Source organism: Nerophis lumbriciformis, linkage group LG22 (genome assembly GCF_033978685.3).
Source record: "Nerophis lumbriciformis linkage group LG22, RoL_Nlum_v2.1, whole genome shotgun sequence".
NCBI classification, from domain to species: domain Eukaryota; kingdom Metazoa; phylum Chordata; class Actinopteri; order Syngnathiformes; family Syngnathidae; genus Nerophis; species Nerophis lumbriciformis.
Window position 1 is genome coordinate 32442459 of NC_084569.2, and position 15998 is coordinate 32458456.

Consider the following 15998-nt stretch of genomic DNA (forward strand, 5'->3'; position numbering starts at 1 on the left):
CACCAAACCCCGCCCCCCCCACACATTGACCCCCCCCCCTCCGTGCGTCGGTTGAGGTGGTGTATATTGTAGCCCGGAAGAGTTAGGGCTGCAAGGAGTTCTGGGTATTTGTTCTGTTGTGTTTATGTTGTGTTACGGTGCGGATGCTCTCCCAAAATGTGTTTGTCATTCTTGTTTGGTGTGGGTTCACAGTGTGGCGCGTATTTGGAACAGTGATAAAGTTGTTTATACGGCCACCCTCAGTGTGACCTGTATGGCTTTTGATCAAGTATGTCTTGCAGTCACTTACATGTGTCTGCAGAAGTGGCTGGGCTGGCACGCTGTTTGTATGGCGAAAACGCAGACGCGATGACAGGTAGCAGAGGACGTTAAAGGCAGTGCTATCACCACACGCCCTTAATATTGTTGTTCGGTATAAATTCGGGAGAATGATTGCCCCTGGAGATTGTCGGGAGGGGCACTGAAATTCGAGGGTCTCCCGGAAAAACTCGGGAGGGTTGGTAAATATGTTGCTAGGGCGGGAAAGCCATTCAAAGAAGGTGAATTCATTAAAAAGTGCATGTTAGATTTTTTAAAGAAATCTTTTCTCGCGGCCCAGCCTCACCCAGTTTCTGCATCCAGTGGCCCCCAGGTAAATCGAGTTTGAGACCCTTGTTCTAAAGCTTAGTGATACTGTATATCAGATATATCAGATTGTAGGTGGGGTTTTTTTTACCCTTCGCGTTGATATTTCGCTGTGTTTGTTGCATTTTTGTTGCGTTTCGCTTGATCGTAAAATATGTGGATGGAGAGGGGGTGTGACGTTCATATGTTGTCAATATTCATGTACACATTCTTTATTTTCATGTACATTCTGGGTGTCTCATTCAGTAAAAAAATACAAAAATTCCATTCCATTTTTTAAGGTGGTCTGTCATAACGTTTTTAGCATTCAATCAGACATTATTGTGAGGTTTCGTATTAGTGTTCCTAAAAATCAGATATACCGGCCCCCAGACACATTTTGTTCTCTAAATTTGGCCCCCCGAGTCAAAATAATTGCCCAGGCCTGTTCTAGACCGACACAAGGAGTTTAAAGGCAGACAGTTAAGAATGTAGTTAACTAGTTCCCCCTGTGCACATATACTGTAAATACATGGATGCTGCAAAAAGCTAGTTGGCCCGTTGCCAATTTTAGCGGAGTCAAAACCGCCCACGTAGCGTAAACTAATGCAAGTGAAATGACAACAATGTGTGTATTACCTCATACATGTCTTATCTGTGTAGTATTAGCTATAGTATTGTTTTTAGTACTCATCAATTATTGTATTTGTCTTAAAGGGGACCCATTATGCAAAACCAACTTTTCTTACCCGTCGATACCTTATTTTTTGCGTATTTGAGATCTGCATAAGTCCTGGGAATTTGGATTCAAACCATGGCGGCATACAGTATTTATAAAACAAACTTGCCTTCCTTCATACTTCCCCCAAACAAGCTCTTTGAAATTTGCAGAACTTGTGACAGTTTTCCAACATATATACATATACAAAAAAGACAATATAACATACATCCATAAACGTGGATGGCATATGAAAAAGTGCAATATATTTATCTGTACAGTAATCAATTTATTTATTTATATAAGCACCTTATTGCTTTTTTTATCCTGCACTACCATTAGCTAACGTAACGAAATGGTGTTCTTATCTGTAGTGTAGAGTTAAAATTTGAATGACAATAAAAAGGAAGTCTAAGTCTAAGTCTAAGTCTAATATCACACCAGCGGTTATCTCCATATATGGTAGCGATTTACCCGAAGTGCTTTGCGCGAGTATGCCATTTTAGTCAATAAGCGCCTTCTTTTTCATTATCCTCTTGCTGTGGGGCAGACTGGCTCGTACATGCACATGCATCCTCCGTTGTCGTTATAGAAGCACTAAAACTACTGGTACAAAACAGATGACGGGGGAAGACGTTGTCAAAGTGGAGGAACGTAAGTAAGACTGCCCACAGAAAGCGCCTTGAAGGAAGCCTGTCAAACATTACAGAATTCCTGTTTTAAAAAGCTCTTTCTCTCACCTTGAAGTTTGCGTCGATGGAAGCGTGGCGACCCCAGCAGGTTGTTTTTGAACGAGTTGAGCCTTGTCCTCCAGTGGGCGGAGCTTGAAGAGGCCAGACCGCCGCTGCTCCCCGGGCTGGAGGGCGGCGTCAGCGACAGGGAAGCCCCCCCGGACCCGTCCGCTCTGGGAGAAGAAGACGAGGAGGAAGAGGAGGGAGGGGTGGTGGAGGAAGGGTGTTGCATTTGGTGCACGGGCGTGCCCAGCGGGGTGGGGAGTGGCGAGCCCTGCGGCGTGACCTGCGACACGGGAGGAGTGGCGGCAGAGGAGTTAGAGGACGAGTGGGCGTTTTTGGACTTGAAGACAGAGGGGGAGGGGAAGTTGAAAAAGCGCGGGATGGGAGAGAGGAGGGGTGAGGGGGAGGGGGAGGGTGTGCGCGGTGTCTGGAGAGGGAGGGACTTCATGGAGTTGAGATGGGGGCGCTCAGCGGGGCCCTTTGAGGGCAGGGTCTGAGTTTTGGGGTCGGGTGCTGGGCGGATAGGCCGAGCGGTGGTCACGCTCGCTGGTTTGGGATCTTTGGAGGAGGAAGCTGAGTTGACTTCTGATTGGCTGAAAGTGAACACCGGGCTCTGGCGAGGGGAGGGGCGGAAGGGGGATGAGAGAGATAGAAATGATCATGAAATGTGATGCATGGAAGCAATTTTCCAACAAGATGGAAGATGAATCAATGAACCCTACTCTACTCTAAATTCATCAGTAGGGAGGCGGTAGTTGGAACATTTTTACTGATGTCTTCTTTTCGGTTTTGTAGGGGAGAACAGGGGTGGGCGTCACACTCATATACCGCCACCAGAGGGTGCTGCCTCTCAAATGGCAGTATGGGAATCAACAGAATTAGAATGAGAGCTCACCTATATAGTCTGCTCTAGAGTAAAACTGAACTCGAGGTGAAGGGACTGTTTATGTTTTTCAAGTCAAATTCAGCTATAACAAAACAATAGTTAAGCTTAAAAGTGTAAAGAGAAAGCTATCGCATAGATCAGAGGTCCTATAATTAGAGGATCCGTGACCCCTTGGTCGTTCGCTGAGATAAAGCAGGGGCGGTCATGAAATTTGGTTGATTATATATAATTTTTTTCTTTTGTTTTATTTTTAACATGTCCAAAATAAACTACTTCTACGACTAACTTGTACAATATGTAAAGTACACACTGCAAAAAGTCAGTGTTCAAAAACAAGAAAAAATAAATAAATAAATTGGGGTATTTTACTTGAACTAAGCAAAATGATCTGCCAATAGAACAAGAAAATTTGGCTTGTCAAGACTTTCCAAAACAAGTAAAATTAGCTAACCTCAATGAACTCAAAAATACCTTAAAATAAGTATATTCTCACTAATAAAAAGTGCACTTTTCTTGGTTGAAAAATATTTTTAAATAAGTAAATGCTAGTGCCATTATCTTGACATAATGATATGCGCTCGGCATCATGATTTTTTTTTTCCTGCTTGAAGTGAGAAATTATTACTTTAAAAAAGTAGTTTTATACTTGAGTGTTGATGACACAGCTTTGCATCAGTTGATATTCTAGTTTCAAGCATGTTTTCTCAATATAGGTCATAAAATCTCAGCAACAAGCTGCAATATCTTACTGAGATCATTTCAGACCAAAACCCTTAAAAAGAGTAAAACACTCTAACATCCATCCATCCATCCATTTTCTACCGCTTATTCCCTTTGGGGTCGCGGGGGGCGCTGGAGCCTATCTCAGCTACAATCGGGCGGAAGGCGGGGTACACCCTGGACAAGTCGCCACCTCATCGCAGTAAAACACTCTAACATAAAATTCTATTTGTTTTTAAATGTCTAAACAACCTCGCTCCAACATATCTCTCCGACCTCCTTCAGCCTTACTGCCCCACCCGATCAGCTGCTACTGACGGTCCCTGACACAAGACTGAAGCTTAGAGGTGAAAGAGCTTTCCCAAGTTCTGGAACGACCTACCTCTGAGTGTTAGACAGGCCTCCTCTCTTCCTGTTTTTAAATCTCTCTTAAAAACATACTTTTATTCCATGGCTTTTAACACTGAGTGATATCTATCCTGCTATGGCGCCCCATAATACACCTGCTGTGAACCTGTTTTTATGTTTTTATGTTCTATTTATTTTAGTTAGTTATTTTTTATTGTGCTCTGTTTGTGTTGTGTTGTGTTTGCTCGGTTCTCGTATTATCTTTTAACCTGCACATTGTACAGCACTTTGGCTACCCCTATGGTAAATTTTAATGGTGCTTTATAAATAAAGTTGATTTGATTTGATTTGATTTAAAATCTGCTTAGTGAGAAGAATTATCTTATCAGACAGAAAATAAACAAATATATCACCCTTATTTGAGATATTTAATCTTACTTTCAGTTTTTGCAGTGCAGAATATCAGAAACATTTATAAATTTAGAAAAAATATCACCTAACATCTTTGACAATCAAAGCATGATCGTAACAATCCATATTTTGTGTTATTAATGCTTGATGCATTCAAATGTTTATTTCATTTAATTTTGATGATTTGAAGTGGCAACAAATGAAAATCCAAAATTCCGTGTGTCACAAAATTAGAATATTACTTAAGGCTAATACAAAAAAGGGATTTTTAGAAATGTTGGCCAACTGAAAAGTATGAAAATTAAAAATATGAGCATGTACAATACTCAATACTTGGTTGGAGCTCCTTTTGCCTCAATTACTGCGTTAATGCGGCGTGGCATGGAGTCGATGAGTTTCTGGCACTGCTCAGGTGTTATGAGAGCCCAGGTTGCTCTGATAGTGGCCTTCAACTCTTCTGCGTTTTTGGGTCTGGCATTCTGCATCTTCCTTTTCACAATACCCCACAGATTTTCTATGGGGCTAAGGTCAGGGGAGTTGGCGGGCCAATTTAGAACAGAAATACCATGGTCCGTAAACCATGCACGGGTAGATTTTGCGCTGTGTGCAGGCGCCAAGTCCTGTTGGAACTTGAAATCTCCATCTCCATAGAGCAGGTCAGCAGCAGGAAGCATGAAGTGCTCTAAAACTTGCTGGTAGACGGCTGCGTTGACCCTGGATCTCAGGAAACAGAGTGGACCGACACCAGCAGATGACATGGCACCCCAAACCATCACTGATGGTGGAAACTTTACACTAGACTTCAGGCAACGTGGATCCTGTGCCTCTCCTGTCTTCCTCCAGACTCTGGGACCTCGATTTCCAAAGGAAATGCAAAATTTGCTTTCGTCAGAAAACATGACTTTGGACCACTCAGCAGCAGTCCAGCTCTTTTTTTCCTTAGCCCAGGTGAGACGCTTTGCGCGCTGTTTCTTGGTCAACAGTGGCTTGACACGAGGTATGCGGCAGTTGAAACCCATGTCTTTCAAGCGTCTCTTGGTGGTGGATCTTGAAGCACTGACTCCAGCAGCTGTCCACTCCTTCTGAATCTCCCCCACATTTTTGAATGGTTTTTTTTTCACAATCTTGACCAGGGCGCGGTGATCCTTATCGCTTGTACACTTTTTCTGACCACAGTTTTTCCTTCCCTTTGCCTCTCCATTAATGTGTTTGGACACAGAGCTCTGAGAACAGCCAGCCTCTTCAGCAATAACCTTTTGTGTCTTTCCCTCCTTGTGCAATGTGTCGATGGTTGCCTTTTGGACAGCTGTCAAATCTGAAGTCTTCCCCATGTTTGTGTAGGCTTCAGAACTGGACTGAGAGACCATTTAAAGCCCTTTGCAGGTGTTTTGAGTTAATCAGCTGATTAATTTGTGGCACCAGGTGTCTTCAAAATGTAACCCTTACACAATATTCTAATTTTGTGACACACGAAATTTTGGATTTTCATTTGTTGCCACTTCAAATCATCAAAATTAAATGAAATAAACATTTGAATGCATCAGTCTGTGTGCAATGAATAAATATAATGTACAAGTTACACCTTTTGAATGCAATTACTGAAATAAATCAAGTTTTTCAAAATATTCTAATTTACTGGCTTTTACCTGTATATATATATATATATATATAATATTCCCCCAGCAATTTTTCAAAAAATTTCCACAAATTAAAATGTATTTAAATACACATAAAACTTTCATCTGCAGTTTATAAATGCAGTGGCATGGCCACCCTAATCACTGTAGCTTGTGGAATTTAAATACAAACATGGTTGATTGTTACTATATTCACGTTAGCATTTAAGAAAGCTAGCAATTAACCATTTAGTTGCCAGCTAGCAATTCCCTCTCTGCATCAGTTTGGGGAACGTTAAAGACCCCGCATTTAGATTGGTAATAGCTAGCTGACTACTAGTTATTACACTGTTGTTAGCGTTGATGCTAGCAAACAAAAGTCCAGTTGGGGTTAGTCTTCACATACACTCATATTCATGGTTTAAAGATGTTTCCTGTTAACGTTCCCTGCTCATTTTGTGTTCACTTTATGCATTTGTCAACTTTTTAAACTTTTTCCATTAAAAAGAGCTTTGTGACAACCAACCATTCCTGTGTTGGGGTTGGTTACCTCAATGTGTCAGAGGGGTTTTGATCATTTATTTTGTTACAATTAAATGGAAAATGAAAGGGATACACATTTAAAGCAAACACCGTGACAATAATTATTATGACACTAGAGTAAAAAAGTGTGACAACCAACTCCGTTGTCCCCTATTATGTAGTCACTGAATATAGACAATATAACTCTTCTTTCATGAGTCAGAATGATATGATAATGACATGGGATGCTTACTGTATGGCTGAGAAAGTGAGAAGTATGAGACACAGCATTTATCACGGAGACATGAAGTTGGCATTGTAGAAAAGATGCACTGACACTGAAAAAGGTGCCATAAAAAATACAACACGGACATAAAACCCCCCAACCATCTCTAGGTTTTACTATGTCCATCTTTTGTCAGTGACATTTTTTCCCTTGACATTGTTTTTCTATTTTCAACTTGCCAATTTAATACCGTATTTCTTTTAACCTTCCAGTTAAAGGCAGTATTTGGAGTGTGAGGGTTTCAGGGGAGGCTTTATAGTTTCTGTGACCACAAGGTACAGTATACCGTATTTTCCGGACTATAAGTCGCTCCGGAGTATAAGTCGCACGGGCCGAAAATGCATAATAAAGAAGGAAAAAAACATATATAAGTCGCACTGTAGTATAAGTCGCATTTTTGGGGGGAAATTTATTTGATAAAAGCCAACACCAAGAATAGACATTTGAAAGGCAATTTAAAATAAATAAAGAATAGTGAACAACAGGCTGAATAAGTGTACGTTATATGAGGCATAAATAACCAACTGAGAACGTGCCTGGTATGTTAACGTAACATATTATGGTAAGAGTCATTCAAATAACTATAACATATAGAACATGCTATACGTTTACCAAACAATCTGTCACTCCTAATCGCTAAATCCCATGAAATCTTATACGTCTAGTCTCTTATGTGAATGAGCTAAATCATATTATTTGATATTTTACGGTAATGTGTTAATAATTTCACACATAAGTCTCTCCTGAGTACAAACTATGAAAAAAACTGTGACTTATAGTCCAAAAAATACGGTAATACAATACACCATATTTTTCAGACAATAGGCTGCTACTTTTCCCCCACGCTTTGAACCTTGCGGCTTATAAAAGGGTGCGGCTAATTTATGGATTTTTCTTCGCAAAACGCCACAATGTTTTGTAGTTAACAGATAGTTTTGAACGCAGATACACTGACAAGGTGTGTTATTGTTTGTGCCATGACACCATCCTTTGGACGAGTTCACTTACTGCATGTACTTCCTGTTTCGTGCCTTGAACCGGAAGTATATCCCGTTTCGTCCAGTATTTCTCGATAGCATTTTTGTTCGAGAGGATTCTTCATTCATCACTCCAAACAACGTTTCTAAGTTTTACAATATAACTAAAACAACGTACTAAATCGTCCCAATGTGTGATGAGGAGTGTTTTCATGCATATTTGTACGTGCTATTGTAATGTAATCAAGCTTGCATTGTTAGCACTATCGTATATGCTAATCAATCAATCAATCAATGTTTATTTATACAACCCTAAATCACAAGTGTCTCAAAGGGCTGCACAAGCCATGACATGTTTACAAGTGTCTGTGTCAGTATTATTAAATTACAATGGCGTTCTTTTTGTATTCAGTTAAGTAAATTCACCAAAACATCACAGTGGAGTTATTGAGTCACTTTAGCTGATTGGAGAGCTAGCTTTCCCAGTTAGTGGCTCCATGACGATGACTTCTGTTTTGTTTGAATAGCCGTTTTACTGCCGTGCTACTGGGACCATTTGGAAACAATTGGGGTATGTAAATAAACATTTACAAAATATTTCGTACTAGTACGTACAGCTAATATATGTAAAAATATTTATTTAGTCTAAAATTTGGTGGGTGTGGCTTAAATGACGGTGCCTTATATAGCCGGGAAAGAAGAGTAACTGAATGAACGATACGGTATAATGGTATAACGATACTACTGTCAAACCGCAAGCAAGTCTGTTTTGCCTCGCAGAAACAATAATGGCGGTGGACAGCAGAGGCCACGTTCACTGTAAGCACTCCTAATCCCGCCCACTCCTCACCCAAACACTGCCATTAACGTGAAAGTGACAACAATACAAATTAAAGTGAAAACCACGAAGTTCAAATTGAAAAACAACAACAACAAAAAATTTAACTGTGACCGGAAAATGAAGGCTCTGAAAAAAAATTCTGATAAATTCTGATTTTGATTAACAAACATCATAGTAAACAACTATGTTCTTTCTGGCAATGTTTTACTTTTCAATGCCTATGCATCCATTTTTCTACCACTCAAAGTCGATATCATTTTTAAAATGCCAAAACTTAGAGAAACAATATTTGAAATGTGGGTTTTGCTACGTTGTGGAGTTGAATTTTTTTTTATTTTGAAATAACTGTATTCATTACATTACCTATATATTTATTTAGAGCAGCGTGATGATTTGCATTTTGCAGTAGATTTAAAGATTATAAAGATAAGCTTTGGCAGGGACATTGCAAAAGGGACCATTAATCTTACTGATTATTCACGCAATACAGGATTTCCTATCATAAAATTAAAAGTATAAAAAAAGATGATAGCAAATAATAAACATACTACAGCATTTAAAATATTCAAAAAGTAATAACTGTAATGTATTGGTGCAACTATACTACTGCACTAATATTAATAAAAAACAGAAAAATGTCTTATTACCCCATTTAAAATAATAAATTTTTTACAGAGGTAAAAAAAAAAAATTGCTGCCCATAACCAATATACTGTACATCAGGTCATGTGCAAGGTTTCTACAAAACTATACTTTTTATACAACTACAAAAATATGTATTATATACTAAAAAAAAAAATATTGTAAAATGATTGGAGCACATAACACAATACAAATAATTCTAAACATTAAACAAAGTAGTAATTGTAATATATTATTGCAAGTCTACAACTGCATTAATTTAAAAAAAAAAGTATTATTACTGTGTTAAAAATGATTGACTATAAATAATAATTAAAAAAATGTTTTTGCCCATAATCAATATACTGTACATGAGGTCGTATGCAAGGTTATTATTACAATTCCAAAAAATATAAACTATATAAAAAAATTAAATGATGGCACATAATACAAATGGAAACAATTCTACATATTAAATAAATAATTGTAATACACCAGTGCAATTCTACTAATGCAGTGATAATAATTAAAATGTCTTATCATCCCATTAGAATAGTTTTTAAATAATATACAGTAAACGGGAAAAAAAAAAATGTTGCCCATAATTACTATACTGTACTGTATATGGGGTTGTGTGCAAGGTGTCCTTTTATAATAAATTAAAAAATATAACAACAATAGTATATGATAATAATAATCATAAATATTTGAAAAGTAACCATTCTAATATATTGGTGCAATTTTATTGCTGCACTAATAATGAAAAAAAGAAAAATGTCTTATTATCCCATTAAAATAATAAAATAGCTGTACAGAACACATGTAAAAAAAAAAGTTGCTTATAACTAATACTGTACACGAGGCTGCAGTTTCCTCAATAGGTAAAATAACTCTTGGTAATATATTGGTTCAAAATGTTAATACAGCTTCTCAGCAAATCAGTCACACTAGGGATAATTATAGAATTGTGTTATTTTACCATAACAGTTATTCGAACAGTTACATGATTTAGAAACTTTGTGTGCGCATACCACAAGAAGTTCAATTTTTACTCTTTGTTTGCATAAATGACAATACAGCTAAATTCAACAGAAAATAGAATGAGGTTCTTACCCTGGGACTGCTGAGAGGACTTGAGGACAGACCTGTGGACGCTCCACTCACCGAACGAGACCTTTTGGAAAGTATATATATAATTTTGAAATCATACTGTGTAAAGTAATTATTATTATTTTGTGGAAAACGCTACCTTTGACTGTGTGCATTAGTGTCCAGGTTCCTGCGAGGTGGGGTGGGAGAGCCTTGATCGGTGACACTCAAGACCTCCAGACTCTTCCTCTCGGGTCTACAGCGGCCGTGACGGCTCAACATAGGGGAGTCCACACGCTTCCTGGGAGGGTCTTTGAAGGGCAGAGGTGCAAGTCAATATTACAAATATTGTGTCCAATCGGTGGAATATGGAACAGCTGCAAGGAGTCTGTCCTACCAGCGTCGTTTCTGGGGGGCAGATCCTCATCCTCATAGGTGGGGTAACGCTCTTTTCTGTCCAACAGGAGGTAGTAAATCATCTTTTCCTGGTTCTCTCTGCCGGCAACACAAAAAAGGAGGTGTAAAAGAGGTTCCCTCAACAAACTATCTCACAGTCACACTATCCAGCATCTGTTAGTTAGTTAATTAAGTAACTATAGTGATTATGTTAATACATTGGAATTACCAACAATATTTAACATTTATGGGCTTTAACAATAATGTTATAGGTTATTTTTTTTGCTAAAAGTCAAATTCAGTTATAAAACATATTACATAAGTATAAAACAGCTAATATATATATATATATATATATATATATATATATATATATATATAATATATATATATATATATATATATATATATATATATATATATATATATATATATATATATATATATATTTGCTGTTTTATACTTATGTAATATGTTTTATAACTGAATTTGACTAATATATATACAGTGGGGCAAAAAAGTATTTAGTCGGCCACCAATTGTGCAAGTTCTCCCACTTAAAATGATGACAGAGGTCTGTAATTTTCATCATAGGTACACTTCAACTGTGAGAGACAGAATGTGAAAAAAAAATCCAGGAATTCACATTGTAGGGTTTTTAAAGAATTTATTTGTAAATTATGGTGGAAAATAAGTATTTGGTCAATAACAAAAATTCAACTCAATACTTTGTAATATAACCTTTGTTGGCAATAACAGAGGTCAAACAATTACTATAGGTCTTTACCAGGTTTGCACACACAGTAGCTGGTATTTTGGCCCATTCCTCCATGCAGATCTTCTCGAGAGCAGTGATGTTTTGGGGCTGTCGCCGAGCAACACGGACTCCACAGATTTTCTATGGGATTGAGGTCTGGAGACTGGCTAGGCCATTCCAGGACTTTCAAATGCTTCTTACGGAGCCACTCCTTCGTTGCCCGGGCGATGTGTTTGGGATCATTGTCATGCTGGAAGCTTTCATCTTCAAAGCGCTCACTGATGGAAGGAGGTTTTGGCTCAAAATCTCACAATACATGGCCCCATTCATTCTTTCCTTAACACGGATCAGTCGGCCTGTCCCCTTAGCAGAAAAACAGCCCCAAAGCATGATGTTTCCACCCCCATGCTTCACAGTAGGTATGGTGTTCTTGGGATGCAACTCAGTATTCTTCTTCCTCCAAACCGTCGAGTTGAGTTTATACCAAAAAGTTCTATTTTGGTTTCATCTGACCACATGACATTCTCCCAATCCTCTGCTGTATCATCCATGTGCTCTCTGGCAAACTTCAGACGGGCCTGGACATGCACTGGCTTAAGCAGGGGGACACGTCTGGCACTGCAGGATTGGATTCCCTGTCGGCGTAGTGTGTTACTGATGGTAACCTTTGTTACTTTGGTCCCAGCTCTCTGCAGGTCATTCACCAGGTCCCCCCGTGTGGTTCTGGGATTTTTACTCACCGTTCTCATGATCATTTTTACCCCATGGGATGAGATCTTGCGTGGAGCCCCAGATCGAGGGAGATTATCAGTGGTCTTGTATGTCTTCCATTTTCTGATAATTGCTCCCACAGTTGATTTTTTCACACCAAGCTGCTTGCCTATTGTAGATTCACTCTTCACAGTCTGGTGCAGGTCTACAATTCTTTTCCTGGTGTCCTTCGACAGCTCTTTGGTCTTGGCCATAGTGGAGTTTGGAGTTTGACTGTTTGAGGCTGTGGACAGGTGTCTTTTATACAGATAACGAGTTCAAACAGGTGCCATTAATACAGGTAGCGAGTGGAGGACAGAAGAGCTTCTTAAAGAAGAAGTTACAGGTCTGTGAGAGCCAAAGATCTTCCTTGTTTGAAGTGACCAAATACTTATTTTCCACCATAATTTACAAATAAATTCTTCAAAATTCCTACAATGTGAATTCCTGGATTTTTTTTTCACATTCTGTCTCTCACAGTTGAAGTGTACCTATGATGAAAATTACAGACCTCTGTCATCATTTTAAGTGGGAGAACTTGCACAATTGGTGGCTGACTAAATACTTTTTTGCCCCACTGTATATATATATATATATATATATATATATATTCAGTTATAAAACATATTACATAAGTATAAAACAGCTAATATATATATATATATATATATATATACACATACATATATACTGTTTATATATGCATGTACAGTATATACACACACACACTATATACATATATACACACAGTATACAGTATGTATATATGTATGTATATATATATATATATATATATATATATATATATTACATTACACACAGTATACATACACACATACAAAAGGTAATTAGGGTTAAAGTAATATTACATTTAAAATGCCAACTTTACTAAAAAAAAATTGCATTTTGGGGATTTAACAAGAATTCTATAGTTTCTATATTTTGATGAAACATCAAATTCAGTTGTAAAAGAGCTTATATAGAATAATATTTTTAACCAAATTAAACCAATAAACAATAAAATAATATTAAAAATAAACATTTTAATATAAAAAAACGTATTGTATAATTCATTATACAATACATGCAAATACTGAAAATTATATTTAATGGAAATAAATTGGACAGGAATTTTATTGGTAGAATTTTTTGATGTGAGGAAAAAACAACAACAACTATCTTACATAGAAATATTATATGTAAAATATTATAACAGGTAAAAAAATATACCGGTATACAAAGATCATGTATAGGTAAAACAAAACTACAAACTACAAAAAATATTGTTGGCTTTATTTCGATTGCATACTATGTAATATCTAATAGAATTAAAACTCAACAATAATTGTATTGCTTGTATTTTTTGCTAAAGGAAAGGGAAATTCAGTAAAAAAAAATCTTATATCTAAAAACGTGAAATATTAGAACAAAGTGACCACTTTATACTTTAACAATATAAAACAACATTTGTGGATTTGTCTTTTTCCTGTCACACCACACATATTAGATTTACAGAAGTCAAAAAGAGAAAAATAATCTCATATACCGTATTTTTCAGACAATAAGTCGCAGTTTTTTTCATAGTTTGGCCGGGGGTGCGACTTATACTCAGGAGTGACTTATATGTGAAATTATTAACACATTACCAAAAAATATCAAATAATATTATTTAGCTCATTCACGTAAGAGACTAGACGTATAAGATTTCATGGGATTTAACGATTAGGAGTGACAGATTGTTTGGTAAACGTATAGCATGTTCTATATGTTATAGTTATTTGAATGACTCTTACCATAATATGTTACGTTAACATACCAGGCACGTTCTCAGTTGGTTATTTATGCCTCATATAACGTACACTTATTCAGCCTGTTGTTCACTATTCTTGATTTATTTTAAATTGCCTTTCAAATGTCTATTCTTGGTGTTGGCTTTTATCAAATAAATTTCCCCCCAAAAATGCGACTTGTACTCCAGTGCGACTTATCTATGTTTTTTTCCTTCTTTATTATGCATTTTCGGCCGGTGCGACTTATACTCCGGAGCGACTTATACTCCGAAAAATACGGTAGAATGCCTCCATTATTGTAAGTGACCATTAGATGATTGCAAATCTATCACGGAACATTTGATCAGGAACATAAATCATTATTTATTATCTAAGAAGCACCAGTTTTGTCTTTCCTAAATGACAGAATGACTTATTCGTTTTGCTTTTTTTACCATCTGGGCACATGCGATTCAAAGAGAAGATATTTGATGACTTTTTTTTTTACTCACTCCTCACTTGTAAGGTCCCGTGTGAGTTTGACCCGATCCCGGAAGCACCCTAAAGAATACATGCTTTCCAAGACGTCGGGGTCCAGGTCGGTCAACGACAGCACCCTGGTGACGCACACACGGCGGGGCGGTGGCTGCTCAGGGCACGGCTCATTGCGGCCGCTTCTGATAGAGGACGGAAAACCATTTGGATATTCACACAAAATCCAAACATTTCACGTGTCTCATGTGTGGATAGTTTCTCATAAATTAGTTGAATAGTTTGCTGAAATTGCTGTAAGTACTGAATAATGAAGAACAAATACATAAGTAATATACTTACTGGTACCAGGCGTGGGTCTGTATTGCTTCTAACTGCAATGAAATAAAAAGACAGTTACACAACTTTGTCCTGATTAGGGTCACAGGTTAGATGGAGCCTATCCCAGGTGGGGTAAACCCTTTACTAGTCGCCAGTTAATCACAGGATACATACGGTACTTGTGCACGTCAGCAATTTGGGATTAATAATGTAATGCGATAGCTCCACCTCACAACCCTACATGGTGTGTGTAAAATTATCACGGTTATTATTATCGTTGTATTGTTGAATGTACCACTGATAGTCACACACACACACTAGATGTGGTGAAATTCCCCTTGTTCCACCCGCTGGGAGGTGAGGGGAGCAGTGAGCAGCAGCGGTGGCCGCGCTCGGGAATCATTTTGGCGATTTAACCCCCAATTCCAACCCTTGATGCTAAGTGCCAAGCAGGGAGGTAATGGGCTCCATTTTTAAAGTCTTTGGTATGACTCGGTTTGAACTAACGACCTAATGTGCTCAATAGTTACTTATACACACTGACATCTTTTAAGTAATTTTTAAAAATAACTAAAATAGATTAAAAAACACACGATTTGGTGTTTCTTATACTTAACTGATAGTGTTTTAGTTGTAATATTTGATCTGTTTTAATGGGTAGGTAGTTACTGTTTTAAATATTAGTTTGTGCTATAGCACTTGAAGATGTACCATATTTTTCGGACTATACGTCGCAGTTTTTTTTCATAGTTTGGCCGGGGGTGCGACTTATACTCAGGAGCGACTTATGTGTGAAATTATTAACACATTACCGTAAAATATCAAATAATATTATTTATCTCATTCACGTAAGAGACGTGTAAGATTTCATGGGATTTAGCGATTAGGAGTGACAGATTGTTTGGTAAACGTATAGCATGTTCTATATGTTATTGTTATTTGAATGACTCTTACCATAATATGTTACATTAACATACCAGTTGGTTATTTATGCCTCATATAACGTACACTTATTCAGCCTGTTGTTCACTATTCTTTATTTATTTTAAATTGCCTTTCAAATGTCTATTCTTGGTGTTGGGTTTTATCAAATAAATTTCTCCAAAAAATGCGACTTATACTCCAGTGCGACTTATATATC

General features: G+C 37.5%; 1 protein-coding gene across 3 annotated transcripts in view; it reads right to left on the minus strand.

Annotated features, from left to right (window-relative positions):
• The window catches only part of brsk1b (BR serine/threonine kinase 1b), a 79742-nt gene that overhangs the window by 17109 nt on the left and 46635 nt on the right, over positions 1–15998 (minus strand). For 2 of the 3 annotated variants that reach the window (XM_061973722.2, XM_061973724.2), the window contains 6 exons: positions 14879–14910; positions 14557–14721; positions 10770–10867; positions 10533–10683; positions 10397–10457; positions 2062–2668 (listed from right to left, as the gene is read on the minus strand). In XM_061973722.2, coding sequence (XP_061829706.1) covers positions 2062–2668; positions 10397–10457; positions 10533–10683; positions 10770–10867; positions 14557–14721; positions 14879–14910 — 1114 coding nt within the window. The remainder of the gene's footprint in view (positions 1–2061; positions 2669–10396; positions 10458–10532; positions 10684–10769; positions 10868–14556; positions 14722–14878; positions 14911–15998) is intronic. The other variant, XM_061973723.2, reaches the window with a different exon arrangement.